This window comes from Lucilia cuprina, chromosome 4, assembly GCF_022045245.1.
Source record: "Lucilia cuprina isolate Lc7/37 chromosome 4, ASM2204524v1, whole genome shotgun sequence".
Classification (NCBI taxonomy): Eukaryota; Metazoa; Arthropoda; class Insecta; order Diptera; family Calliphoridae; genus Lucilia; species Lucilia cuprina.
This window is the reverse complement of record NC_060952.1, coordinates 82,082,964-82,097,920: the sequence shown is the minus strand read 5'-3', so window position 1 is coordinate 82,097,920 and position 14,957 is coordinate 82,082,964. Positions and strand designations below refer to the sequence as shown.

At 27.4% G+C, this 14,957-nt stretch overlaps 2 protein-coding genes across 7 annotated transcripts in view; both read left to right on the top strand.

The window, feature by feature from the left end:
- Positions 1-447: 447 nt before the first annotated feature.
- LOC111684773 (src substrate cortactin) lies at positions 448-5,641 on the top strand. 2 transcript variants are annotated; one of them, XM_023446973.2, is made up of 6 exons: positions 448-584; positions 804-1,076; positions 1,139-1,542; positions 1,607-1,728; positions 2,208-3,203; positions 5,036-5,641. In XM_023446973.2, exons 2-6 carry the CDS (start codon positions 916-918, stop codon positions 5,123-5,125), a joined length of 1,773 nt encoding a protein of 590 aa, XP_023302741.2. In that variant the 5' UTR covers positions 448-584; positions 804-915; the 3' UTR covers positions 5,126-5,641. The 2 variants fall into 2 exon arrangements, with proteins under 2 accessions (XP_023302741.2, XP_023302742.2); XM_023446974.2 differs by having other exon boundaries at positions 512-584; positions 865-1,076.
- A 3,747-nt stretch (positions 5,642-9,388) lies between these two features.
- The window catches only part of LOC111684771 (protein Malvolio), a 36,534-nt gene continuing 30,965 nt past the window's right edge, over positions 9,389-14,957 (top strand). For all 5 annotated transcript variants that reach the window (XM_046948713.1, XM_046948715.1, XM_046948712.1 and 2 more), the window contains exon 1: positions 9,389-9,883. The gene's annotated coding sequence lies outside the window, so the exon portion shown is untranslated. The remainder of the gene's footprint in view (positions 9,884-14,957) is intronic.

The following is a 14,957-nucleotide window of genomic DNA, read 5'->3' as shown; positions in this document are numbered from 1 at the left end:
CCAGGTCTAACAAAACAAGTTTCCGAGTACGAGAGAGAGATGGATGATATTATTTATATTTCTCTCTCATGCAAAATCAAAAGTTTCTTAGTGTGGCTTGCTGAAACACGTATTTTTTGAAACAAAAGTGTCTATGTGTAGACATTAGTGAAACTTCAAAAGAGAATTAAGAAAAAGTTTCTCAACAATAGTTTTCTAGTTTGGATTACGCCAAAGCAGGATGAACTTACAAGGTAAAGAGAATTCAACAGCTGATCATAGAATTTTTATTTGTGGTAAACACAACTGTCAACGTATACTTAGAGTTGCCACAATAAACTATAATTTTGTATCAATTTTTGTTGTTTTTCTAAAATTGACTTTACCTTATGGATGCACCCTGTTTATAAGGTAAATAAAAAGAAAAACAAACTAAAAGAAAAACCGAAACAAGTTGACAATTCAAAAGAAACAAGAAAGATAAAAAATTTCTACAAAAATCGGCTTTCTTCCATAAAAATTATTAATATTTAGTAAATTAAAATTATTTATAAAGTTTTATTAATAAAATTAAAATTATTGTTTATTGCTCAATTGTTTTTAAGGTAAATAATTGTTTGTAGTTATTTTGTTAAGTGGAGAAATGTTTTGCAAATTTTATTTTGACCACTCCCCATATAAAGAAAAACAAGTGCATTTTCTTTTTTTTGTATTATTGTTGTTGCTATTGTTGAGTGTATTATGGTGGCAGGTCTTTGTTATCTTTTTTATACTATTTGGCCCAAAAAAATGTATTTTTTATTTTTTTCTTTATAAAATTTTAGGTGACTAATCAATTGTAATCTTATACATTAAAATATCACTATTATTAATACCATTGTGTAGCGTTTAATACTTTGGCTAAAGAGTAGAAAAGAAAAGAAATTTTAAGTGAAAATGTGGAAAGCCACTGCTGGTTTGCAAATACAAAATGCCGCTGATGCTAATGATGATGACTGGGAGACTGATCCTGATTTTGTTAACGATGTCAGTGAACAGGAACAGAGATGGGGTGCCAAAACCATAGAGGGTAGTGGTCGTACGGGCGGAGCTATAGAGTAAGTTTTACTTTTTTATTAATTTATAAAAATCAAATATTTAACCAGTTTATCTTCTTTAGTATGGATAAACTGCGTTCCGAAACAGAAAAAGCAGATCAAGATAAAAAACGCAAGGAAATTGAAGAAATCAATCCGGGCTATGGTTATGGTGGTAAATTTGGTGTACAAACCGATCGCATGGACAAATCGGCTGTGGGTCATGACTACCAGGGCAAGGTAGAGAAACATGCCTCACAAAAAGATTATGCCACTGGCTTTGGTGGTAAATTTGGTGTTCAGTCTGATCGTGTAGATAAATCTGCTGCCGGTTGGGATCACATAGAAAAGGTGGAGAAACATGCCTCACAAAAAGATTATGCCACTGGATTTGGTGGCAAATTTGGTGTTCAATCTGATCGTGTAGACAAATCTGCCGTTGGTTGGGATCATGTCGAAAAGGTTGAGAAACATGAATCACAAAAAGGTTTGTTCTTTGTTTGTAGATTATGAGGAGACCTTATAATTGCTTCTTTTTTGTTTTATAACAGATTATTCTAAAGGCTTTGGTGGTAAATTTGGTGTTCAGGAAGATCGCAAAGATAAATCTGCTGTGGGTTGGGATCATATTGAAGCACCACAGAAACATGAAAGTCAAGTGGATCATAAAATTGTGAGTAACAAAAGATGTTGGTTTTTATTTATCACAAATTCATAATTTATACATGCAAAACATTTGTTTGCAAATTTATGCCATAGTGAAGGGGTAATAAAACCGAGTAACATTTTGTAACAAGTTAATATTGATATCTGCACAAACAAAAACCAAAGATGACTAATACATGTCGATTCATTACAGACACACTTTCTTCCCTTCACAACCCTAAAAAAGTATAAAATAATGAAACAAATTAAAACATTCGGTAATATTCAATAAAGAAATGTATATTTGTCGTGATATGCATCATTTTCGATGTAAATCAAACAAGATTTAAGGAAAAAAGTAAACTTTTGTGAAAAAAATCATTAAAAACAATCTTTTTAAGGGTTCTATGGTAAAACACCAGCTTTTTAGTAAAATTTAGAATTGAAACTTTATTGTTAATTGTTTAAATACTTTATCATGTCTTCTTTACTTCATCATTTATGCAGGGTTTCGGCGGCAAGTTTGGTGTACAAAAAGATCGTATGGATAAGTCGGCTGCCTCCTACGATGATGGTGGTAAACAACAAGTTGGCACAAATTATACAAAAACTAAACCAGTCATTGAGGGTGTTAAACCCTCAAACCTACGAGCTAAATTTGAAAATTTAGCTAAAAACTCCGAAGAAGAAAGTCGCAAACGAGCTGAAGAACAAAAACGTTTACGCGAAGCTAAAGATAAAAGAGACCGCGAAGAGGCGGCTAAGAAAACAGTGGTGGAGAATAAACCACTACCAGCGGCCGATGAAGCTAAACAACCGCCACCAAAGGGAGCACGTTCCCATATTGTGACTGGTCGTGAAGGTGGCATAGGTAATGCTATAAGTGCATTCAATCAAATGCAATCACCCACTAAGGAGGAAACTACCGCTGTACGCAAAGAACCCATACACATTCCAAGAGAAGTTAAGAGCGAGGTAAAGACGGAAGTAGAACAAATTGAAGAGATTAAACAGCAGCCGCAACAACATCAACCAGAAATAGTGGCTGAAGTTAAGCAGGAAGTGCAACAAAAAGTTATGGCTCCACCTCCTGATCTAATACCCTCTATAGAAATACAAACTGTGGCCACACCACCTGAAGTGCAATCACCTGAACCACCTCATACCACTGAAAATGCTCAAGTCTCAACAGCTTCGCCAGCTGCAGCAGTGGTAGATGAACCCGAGCCTTTATATCAAAATCAAAGTGAAATTCAACAACATTCTGTTCCTAAATCACCAGAACCTTCTATACAAGAACCACAACAACAGCAACAAGCTCAACCTGTGTCTCAAACTGAAACTGCCGTTGCTCAGGAACCTGAACTCTATGGAAATTCTGAAAATCTAGCCGATTATATTGAAGATACTCATATTCATGCTATTGCTTTGTATGATTATCAAGCTAACGATGACGATGAAATATCCTTTGATCCTGATGACATTATTACGCATATTGAAATGGTAAGTGAAAAGTGAGAAAAATTTTTGAAGGCATAGGATTAAAGGAGATTATATTACGATTTTAGAAAGCTTTTTATTAAAATTGAAATTTTGACTTTCTTGGGAGTTTCTTGTTTAAAGCAGTATTTCTAATCTCGAGGCTGAAATATCAGCCATAAAAAGAATGGTATACACGACATCCAGACAAGTTCCAGGATGTCAAGTATCTCAAACCGAGATTGCACAAGATTCAAACTTGAAGTTGCTCCAGATGACAGGTCACTCTGTTACACTGGGCAATGTAAATGCGTAAGACGATAGGTATATTTACATTCTAATTGTAATCTGTCATTCATGCTTTCATATACTTATACAGTAGAGGATTGATCTGCACAGACCAGATGGACATCCTCTCAGAGTATCTCTGCAGTAGATTTGCCACTATGGACTTTTTTTCTGCCCATTTCATAGATCGATGGTAGTAAGATTGATTTGTTTATATGAACAATCGTTTATCATGACTCCCTTCATAAAAACCTAATTTGTCTTCATAGGTCGCCATAGGAGTACAGACCAGATGGTAGTTCTTTGAACAAAGTATACTTCTATATTAAAACCATTTTGTGTTTTCGCCCTGCTTTGTTTGTAATTAGATTTGTCACTATGGACGTTCCTTTTCTGTCCTTTTAACAGATCCAGATGAACAGATGGACATCCTTTCAGGGGGTCGTCTGACTTAATGGTTCTTTGAACAACGTAGACTTCTGTAGCAAAACCATTTTGTGTTTTCGTGTTGCTTTGCTTGTAATTAGATTTGCCATTATAGACGTAACAGATCGATGGTCGTAAGATTGTTTCGTTTATCATGACTCCTTCACAGAAACCTTATTTGTCTTCATGAGTCGTCATAGCAGCGACCAACATGACCATATATGGACGTAAGTGCGTCTTTCTTCTATTGGCTGATTGTATCTTTAACCTAACTTAGTAAATGTCCAAAATTTCAAAATTAAATTCAATATTATTTTCGAAAAAAATCACGAATTTTCGAAAATTCAAACTGAAGTTGTTTTACCTAGATTTTCATTAATTTCGAATTACAGACGAATTAAAAAAAAGTTTCGATAATTCAAAGTTTCAAAATATTAGTTTTTTTTAAAAGATGTTCGAAAATTCGAACTTATGTTCGAAAATTCGAAAGAAATTTAAAAAATATTAAAATTGACGTAAATCAAAAGGATGCGTAAAACTGCAGTTTTTGTTTTATTTGAACCATATTTCTTTCTATTTCTTTATTTTAAACTTTTTATTTTTCGAAAATTTTTATTTTTCTATTTCGAATTTAAATATTTTAACAAAAAATTTTAACTTTTCATAAATTATGAAGTATTTACAATGTAGTTTCAGAATATAAGCTTTTTTAGTAGATGTTCGAAAATTCGAACTTATTTTCGAAAAATTTTTTATATTTGTAAAATAATCTATAGATTATTAAGATTTATAAAAATATAATTTTTGTTTTATTTGACTATTTCGAACTTACATTTTTTGAAAATTATTTGAAATTTTTCATAATTCATGTTCGAAAAAAATTTTTAAAAATAAAATTTAAGTTTTTGTTGATTTCTTAGTTTCGAAGTATTTACAATGTAGTTTCAGAATATTTGATTTAAAAATTGGTTACAAAATTCGAATTTAAGTTCAAATGGAAATGAAAACTTTTTATTTAAAAATATATTTCAAATAAACAGTTGCATATTTTAGTAAATAAGATTTATTATAGATTTTTTTTTTTTAAATTAATGACTAAATATTTCCAAATTTCAATATAATTTCTTTTAATTCTCTTACAGATCGATGAAGGCTGGTGGCGTGGCTTATGTAAAAATCGTTATGGTCTCTTCCCGGCTAATTATGTGCAAGTTATTAATAATCAAAATTGAGTTCTTATAGCTGAGCAAGACAACCTTCATGCCCAACTCCAATAACAACTATTGAAGTTTTTTCTAAATCAAAATTTTGTTTAAGTATTTTCTTTTCTTTATTCTACTTTTCTAAACAACGATAATATTGATTTTCTTTTTCTGTTTACAAATCAAGTCAATTTACATATTAAATGTATGGGTATTAAACATTCTTTTTTTTTGTATGTTTCAAACATATATGTATTTTTTACAAATATTTTATTTTTATATTTACAAATTTTTTTATTTTTATTAAATGCATTTTTGTCAACATTTCATTTAAACTAAATTAAGCATTTAACATCTAAAAAATAACATTGTTATAATAAAATCATTACAAATTTGAAAAAAATTCATATTTAAAGACAAGGCATACGTACACTACAAAATTGTGTCAAAAACAAGTCAATAGTTAAACAAAAATCTAAACAAAAATTATTAAGAAATTATGCAGACTGTATTAAAAGTTTTACTAAATAAAAGTTGAACCTTATTAAAAAAAAACAAACTATCCCAACTTAATGATTAATTACTTTTTGTATTTAGTTGTTAAAAATTAAACAATAAACGTGAGTTCAAAACTCCTTTAAAATATACTTGTCTAAATACTATAATATATACAATTTTAGATAATGTCTACTAAAATATTAATAATTTGCTTTAGTTACTTACAAAAAAGATTTTGCAAGTTTGAGTGTCAGGGGTATTAAGATAAGATGTGCGTGCTTGTCTGAACGCTACCGGCAAATGACAACACAAACCAATAAAACATACATACCGACATTTCACAATCATGTCAAATTTTGTTAATGTCAATGATTTGAAAATTCTGTTTCTAGCTTGTAAAAATCTTTTTGTTTCAAATATAAACATTTTAATCTTAGGTGTATTAAATGCCTCAACGCAAAAAAAAACAATCTTTTGTTTGTTGTCCATAAAATGTTTGGGATTTTTTTGAATACAATTCTTTATATTTAAATGTATATTGAACTTTTTTCTTAAGGCGGGGTTTTCAGATAAAGACAATCTATTTTATTTGTTTAAACCTAGTTTAATATATGTTTTGGGGTTTTCGGTAACTTAGTTTAACTGAGAGTTATTGGCCAATTGAACTTAAGTTATAAGTGAGAAAACACGATTAACAAAAACAATAAAACAATTATTTCGAAAGAACAAAAACTGATTATTTTAAGTAAATTACAATTTACAGATTTGTTTTGTTTTCTTTATTATTATTTTAAATGTTTATTTAATATTTTTCTAAAATTTTTCATTTTACAAAAGTATTATTTGCAAAAAAAAAACAACTGTTCATTGTTTATGTTTTTGTGTGAAAAGTTGGCAATACTAACAAAGTTAACTGAGCTTAAATCTAAAACTGAAAAACACAATCATCGGTTAAAGTCCGCCTAAATTTGTTCCGAGTTTAATGTGACAGCAAGTTAAGCCTAGTTTAACTCGCCCTTAAAGTACCTAATGTTGCTGTCCAAAATTGTATTCAGGGAAAACTTTTAACATGTGTTACACAATGTACTCTAGGTAAAACAAAGGCTCAGGGATCTTTTTCAACTATGGACGAACTTATTATTATAATGTTATTTTGCTTTCAGTTACTTAGGTTTTGTTAAATTTGATCTATATTGAATGTATGATATTCGAAACATGAAATGATGAGACATTTACGCAACATCAATGGTCACCAGAGAACAGCAAAATCTCTCAGATTTCATAGGATATCGAACAGGGATATACTAATCTTTAAGGATAGTTAAGCTGCAAACAAGTCCCTAAAAGATGTATGCTGCACATCACGACTAATCCAGGAATGCCGGCCATTCTTAAACAGGATGGCGAGACATTTAAACATCGAACTCGTATGTTTACGAAATCGAGGAGATTCTACAAGCAATATTATAAATAAACCAAATTGCATACAAACGAGGAAGTTATGGCTTGATAAGAAGCACACGAACTATCTTATGATACAAAGTCGTTAATGATAGGTCTTATCGATACCTCGATACATCGAAAAGACTTTTACATTGACTTAAACTAGTATGAAAAAACAAATTTAAAAAGGAGAACTTTATTCCTTTTGGAGTATAATACAGTGGAGTTATTTAGTTAGTTAGTCAGTCAGTCAGTTCGTTAGTAAGTTAATTAGTTAGTCAGTCAGTTAGTTAGTTAGTCTGTTATTTATTTAGTAAGTTAGTCAGTTCGTTAGTTAGTAAGTTAATTAGTTAGTCAGTTAGTTAGTAATTTAGTCAGTTAGTCAGTCAGTTAGTTAGTTAGCTAGTTAGTTAGATAATTAGTGAGTTAGTTAGTAAGCTAGTTAGGTAGTTATTTAGTTAGTTAGTAAGTTAATTAGTTAGTTAGTTAGTTAATTAGTTAGTTAGTTAATTAGTTAGTTAGTTAATTAGTTAGTTAGTTAGTTAGTCAGTTAATTAGTTAGTTTGTTAGTTAGTTACTTAGTTAGTTAATTAGTAAGTTAATTAGTTAATTATTTAGTTAGTTACTTAGTTAGTTAATTAGTTAATTAGTTAATTATTTAGTTAGTTAGTTAATTAGTTAGTTGGGTAGTTAGTTAGTCAGTTAGTTAGTTAATTACTTAGTTAGTTTGTTAGTTTGTTAGTTTGTTAGTTAATTAGTTAGTTAGTTAGTTAGTTAGTTAGTTAGTTAGTAAGTTAGTAAGTTAGTAAGTTAGTAAGTTAGTAAGTTAGTAAGTTAGTAAGTTAGTAAGTTAGTAAGTTAGTAAGTTAGTAAGTTAGTAAGTTAGTAAGTTAGTAAGTTAGTTAGTTAGTTAGTTAGTTAGTTAGTTAGTTAGTTAGTTAGTTAGGTAGTTAGTTAGATTGTTAGTAAGTTACTTAGTCAGTAAGTTAGTAAGTGAGTTAGTTAGTTAGTTACTTAGATGGTTACTTAGTTAATTAGTTAGTTAGATAGTCAGTCAGTTAGTTAGTTACTTAGTTGGTTACTTAGTTAGTTAATTAGTTAGTTAGTTAATTAGTTAATTAGTTAATTAGTTAATTAGTTAATTAGTTAATTAGTTAATTAGTTAGTTAGTTACTTAGTTAGTTAATTAGTTAGTTACTTAGTTAATTAGTTAGTTAATTAGTTAATTATTTAATTAGTTCCTTAGTTAGTTAGTTAGTTAGTTAGTTAGTTAATTAGTTAGTTAATTAGTTAATTATTTAGTTAGTTAGTTAATTAGTTAGTTGGGTAGTTAGTTAGTTAGTTAGTTAGTTAGTTAGTTAGTTAGTTAGTTAGTTAGTTAGTCAGTTAGTTAGTTAGTTAGTTAGTTAGTTAGTTAGTTTGTTAGTTTGTTAGTTTGTTAGTTTGTTAGTTAGTTAGTTAGTTAGTTAGGTAGTTAGTTAGTTTGTTAGTAAGTTAGTTTGTTAGTAAGTTACTTAGTCAGTAAGTTAGTAAGTGAGTTAGTTAGTTAGTTAGTTACTTAGTTGGTTACTTAGTTAATTAGTTAGTTACATAGTCAGTCAGTTAGTTAGTTACTTAGTTGGTAACTTAGTTAGTTAATTAGTTAGTTAGTTACCTAGTTAGTTAGTTAGTTAATTAGTTAGTTAGTTAGTTAGTTAATTACTTACTTAGTTAGTTAGTTAGTAAGTTAGTTAGTTAGTTAGTTAGTTAGTTAGTTAGTTAGTTAGTTAGTTAGTTAGTTAGTTACTTAGTCAGTTAGTTACTTACTTAGTCAGTTTGTTTTTCTCTTGATATTAAAAATATTTTTAATCATTCATCTCAACAATCAAATACAACGGATAAACCATATACAAATTACAATAACAAACACTTTTCTTAATGATAAACAAATAAATACTAAATTTACAGCCTATACGTATTTGCAGATTGTGTTTTTATACAATTTATTTATAATATTTTCTTTTATCAATTTTAGAAATACAAACTCCCCATTATCTAAAAAAATCCCCATTTAAGCACACAAAAAAGCAACACTGTTTATTTACTTACTGTTTGCACAACTGTTACTCAGTTCTTATAAAAACAAAATTTCAACTGTGTACTCTCTCAGTAGTTTGACGTTTGTCGTTGATTAGAGTTTAACTAACGTGAAATTAAGGAAAAAAATAAAATAACAGCAACAACCACAACAACAAATATACACTCGCACAAAAAGAAAACGAAACGAAAGAAAATAAAATTTTATTAGTAGAAAGATTGCTGGTGGTTTTTATTATTACAAAGGAATTTTACGTGTTATTAACAAAATAATAATAGAAAATAAAACGGGATTCATTTTAAAAGTGATACAAAATTTGAAGTTCTTTATAAATAATATAAAAAAAGTAAAATAAAAGTGAAATGCTGTATAAATAAAACCAGAAAGAATTATTTTTGTATCACATACTCTGGCATTTAGTAATTTTCTTGATGGTCTCTTAATTATGTTGGTATTATGAAAAAGAAAACAAGTGTTATTTTACTCTTTTGAAAAATAAGAAAACAAATAAATAATTTTTAATTTTCTACGGTTTAAACAAAGGCATTAATAATTTTATTGTTAAATAACAAGAAAATTAAAATACGCATTTTTTTTTTGCAAAATACATAAAGAACTGCCAACGTCTTCAATTCAATAAAATAATAATCAACGTTAAATACAACAACATCAACTACAAAAAGAAGAAAATTGAATAATAAAAAAAAAAAACAAAGTGTTCTTAATTAATAACTTTAAAAAGAAAATAAATTATTAAACAACCCTTAAAAGTAAGTTTTATTACAAATTCATTTTTTCATATTGTTTAAAAATTCTTTGTGTATTATTAAATTTTATATAAAATAACTCTGTTATTATCATTTATAACAAATCTATTTATTCTAATTGTTATTATATATACAAATCATTCGTGTCAAAATTTACACACATACAATAAATTTTCAATAACAAATCGGTGTTGCCATGGTTTTAGAAAAAAAAACTTGTTTCTGGTAAATTTTTCTACAACCAGGATATTTGTGGGAAATGAGAAAAAAATTGTTGAGAGGAACTAATATTTTAAATTTTAATTCAAAATTATTTATAAACAAAAAAATTCACAAAATTTTTCCATTGAACTGGTGTAGCATCAATGTATAACTAGTGTCAAAGAAATAGTTCCTTGAAAACTCTTTACTAAAGAAATTTTAAAAGAATTTTAGAATCAAAACAATGTCCCGAAAAAAGGGTTCCAAAAGTATTCCCGGCATCACTAGTTTTAGAATCTAAAGTGATTCTGTTTGCACTCGTTCTAATAAAACAAGTTTCGAATATTTTCTTTAAAAATAAATTTTAACAAAAATTTTCTATTTATAAAACATTTTCTTTAAGATTAAAACTCAATGAAAAGTATTTTACTCAAATTAAAAATTATTTTAAAAATTTAATCAATATTTTCTGTAAATTTTTGTTTAAATTATAAAATTTTAATTTGTTTTTGTAAAAAATTGAGAAAATTTCTATTCAAAGGAAAATATCTCAGCAAATACAGGTGACTTTAGTTAGAACGGTTAATGTTCTAGTCTGTCAGACCCTAGGTTGTTCGATTCCCATCAGAGACACTGCTAAACGTCTCTAATGGAGGCCTAGGAGTATACCTTCGGATTTTGTGTGAGAAAATTATGACAAATTGTGTAATATAAATTTGTTGGCAATACATTTCGTATCCGTACAATTGGTTTTTGGTAACTTATGGCTATTTCAAGCTTTAAGTTAAAATATCGACCGATTGTTGGAATTTCAGAAACTTCGATCTAACTCAATAAAAATTGAATGAAATTGAAGAAAAGACTTTGTTACAATTCCGTAAAACTGTGTGTTAAAAAGATGATATTAACAAGTGACATAGCATATGTCGCAAGAAGATTGCTAATGAGGTGTCGTAGTGAGGCCGAAAATACATTCCATTTTGCTGTTGTATTCAGTATTATTATATTTAAAAATATTATTACAATTTGGGAAAAATTTAATCCCCAAGTGGGACTCTAACTCTTCAATATTTGCGAGTTAAATAGATGATGTTTACAAGTGTCATAGCATTTGTATTCAGTAATCTTATAATTAAAAATATGATTACAATTTGGAAATAATTTAATCCCCAAGTGGAATTCCTACTCGAGCTTAAAATAATATTAAATTATTTAATATTAATAACCTCAGTTCGAAGAAATCAATAATCTTAATACAAATATTTTACCATCGAAAACTCCTTCCAAATATTTAAACTCATTTATCCAAGATAAGCTTTTTAAATTTCAAATGTTGAAAAAATCATTGATTGTTGTTGTTTTTGTTCAATTACAGAATACAAGTCTCAACATGCCAAATTATCCTAATTAAAACAAACTTATTCATTTTAAATTAAAAATATAATTTTGAACAGAACTTTAATAAAATATTAAACTAAAATATCAAACCCTTTTGAGATTTATAATAAACCAACAAACTGGCAATACTATTAACATTTAAATATCCATTTTCTTATGTTTTTGCTTCCGTTCTCAATAGGAAATGTCAAATGAGCACAAAACATAAGCTCTCACTCTCTCTTTGTTGTTTCAAATGCTCTTATTACAAACAATTGTTATTTTCTTAACAATTTGCAAAATTTTTACTTTCAAGTTACTTATTACTTTTCTAATGAAAATTATAAAAAAATTGTTAAAATTTTGATAGAATGTTTTTTAAATAATTTGTAAAAAAAATTATTCAATTACCATCATAATCATAATGCATGTCTAACATATTTTGTGTTTTTTTCTGTTAATTTACATTTTGTTTCTTTTTATAGGAAGCCGATTAACTTGGCTTTTTTTTGTAAAATTTGCTAATAATTTGCATATTAATTTGTTAAGTTTTTTTTAAACACGTTTTAGACAAATTTTAATGTTCAGCCATGCGTAAAATATTTAAATATTATTTTGGTTAGACAAAGAGAAAATTATTCAATTTTCTATCAAATTATAGTAAAACAATTATTTAAGCAAGTTTATAAAAAATGTATTTTACAGCTGTTAATTTTTATAATTTTTCCAGAATATTTTGAAATGGCTGCTTAAAAACTATAATTCTATTTAAAACATTTAAAGCCGTTTCCAAGTATAACTGTAATTTAAGAAATTTTATATTTAAAATTTATTTAACGTCTCTTATCTTCCCACCTTTGTATTTTTACATTACAAATTTACACATTTTATTTTAGAAAATAATAATAATAATAATCTTTTCTGATATACAATTTGATATCAGTTACATTTATTTATTTTTATTGTTTTCTTATTTTCATTACTAACGACCTTCATTTTTGAACAGTTGTGTTTATATTTAACTTGAATTACAAATGTAAGTTTCTATATTTTTATGAAATTATTAATAAAAATATTTAACGCGTATCTTTTTTTTAAACATTTTTCTTTAATTGTTATCTTCAATTGTTCCAAATTAATAATTTTATAAATTTAAATAAAAGTTATATTTACTCTGATCTTTAATTCTAATATTTGAAGAACTAGAACAGAACTAAAACAGAATTAGAAGTGAACTTGAACTGAACTAGAACTGAACTAGAACTGAACTAGAACTGAACTAGAACTGAACTAGAACTGAACTAGAACTGAACTAGAACTGAACTAGAATTGAACTAGAACTGAACTAGAACTGAACTAGAACTGAACTAGAACTGAACTAGAACTGAACTAGAACTGAACTAGAACTGAACTAGAACTGAACTAGAACTGAACTAGAACTGAACTAGAACTGAACTAGAACTGAACTAGAACTGAACTAGAACTGAACTAGAACTGAACTAGATCTGAATTAGAAGAAAACTAGAACTAAACTAGAAATGAACAACAGAATCTTTAAAATCTCTAATTTTTCTCTTAATAAACTTGATTTTATTTTAAAATTACTTTTAAGGGCAATTTATTATTTAGAATTAAATAATTTTAAATATTCAAATTAAAATAGCAAATATTTCAAGGGCGTTGAAACTACGTCCTATTCATATTTACTTCAAAATGTTGAAACAGTTGACTGATTTCTGTTCCGGACTTGTAACAATATGTGAATAGATTCGACTTTAATCATGGTGACAGATAGCACAACAAAAATTTATTAGTTCACTGGACTTTTAACAGAAATCACTTTTAGATGGAGATAAGAAAAATTGAACAGATTTTATATTTAATTAAAATATGTTAGTTTTAATTTTTCGCACAGTGATATCATTACAAATTTGGAATTAATTCGATATTAAATCGAATGGGGATAAATGTTTAAAAATAAATTTAAATTGATGATTTCTATATGACAGTCTTATAAAATTAATTTTAATTAAACAAGCACGAAAGTTACAAATTCTTTCTAAAACATTAAGTAAAGTCATTTTGAATTTTTATTGTGAGAAATAATTGAAATAAATATAATACAAAAATACAATTAAAAAACTCTAATTTAAATTAATTATTTGAAATACTTAAATAAAATCTTTTTGATTACAATAAAAATAAATAAATCGAATCATCTATAATATACAATTAATTTGTTGCCAGTATATACATAAGTACATATAAGTAAGTACATGTAAGATTTTACTCATGCCAACAAATTATATTATTTGCTATTACGTTTCTGTCTTTCTAAATATTATTATTTGTTTTTTAACAAAATAAAAAATCCAGCTGCCTAAATATTTTGGTAAATAAATATAAACTCTTTGTTTTAAAACAAACTGACTTTACTCGTTTATTTTTTTATTGAAAATAAAAAGGAGTTCAAGTTACAGCCAATAGCAACTCAAATACCAATCAATCATTTAATTATATTAATGTCTATAAAAGTAATCATAAGAACATTTTTAAACAAATAATTAAAAAAAATATATGAAATAATTCAAGAGAGTTACACTTAAAGAAGTGATGCACTTAAAGATTATATGTTCATATTATGTTTTGTTTTTTAGCTAGTTCAGATCTAAGTCAGTTCTAGTTCAGTTCTGGTTTAGTTCTAGTTCAGTTCTAGTTCAGTTCTAGTTCAGTTTTAGTTCAGTTCTAGTTCAGTTCTGTTTCAGTTCTAGTTCAGTTCTGTTTCAGTTCTAGTTCAGTTCTGTTTCAGTTCTATTTCAATTCTAATTCAGTTCTAGTTCAGTTCTAGTTTAGTTCAGTTCTAGTTTAGTTCAGTTCTAATTCAGTTCTAGTTCAGTTCTAGTTCAGTTCTAGTTCAGTTCTAGTTCAGTTCTAGTTCAGTTCTAGTTCAGTTCTAGTTCAGTTCTAGTTCAGTTCTAGTTCAGTTCTAGTTCAGTTCTAGTTCAGTTCTAGTTCAGTTCTAGCTCAGTTCTAGTTCAGTTCTAGTTCAGTTCTAGTTCAGTTCTAGTTCAGTTCTTGTTCAATTCTAGTTCAGTTCATGTTCAGTTCTTGTTCAGTGAAAGTTTGGTTCTAGTTGTTTTCTAGTTTTGTTCTGGTTCAGGTTCTAGTTCAGTTCTATATGTTACTATACTTATCTGACTTACTATTTAAGAACAATTATTAATTACCTTCATTTATTAACCAGGTGTTTTTATCTAAAACCTTCACCCAAATTATGAATTGGGAACACATGATAATAAAAAGTCAAAATTACTCATGCCAAACATTATATATATTTTTCTCCGTGTACAGTTAACAGTGGATCAGAACATTGTGCAATGCAACGAATAATTTACTATTAAAATTTCCTTAAATAGTGAATACAACTCTTAGTTGTCAGCAAAATAAATAAAATAGAAAAAAAAGAAGTTTCTCTAATCATTATTAACCGTCATCATCA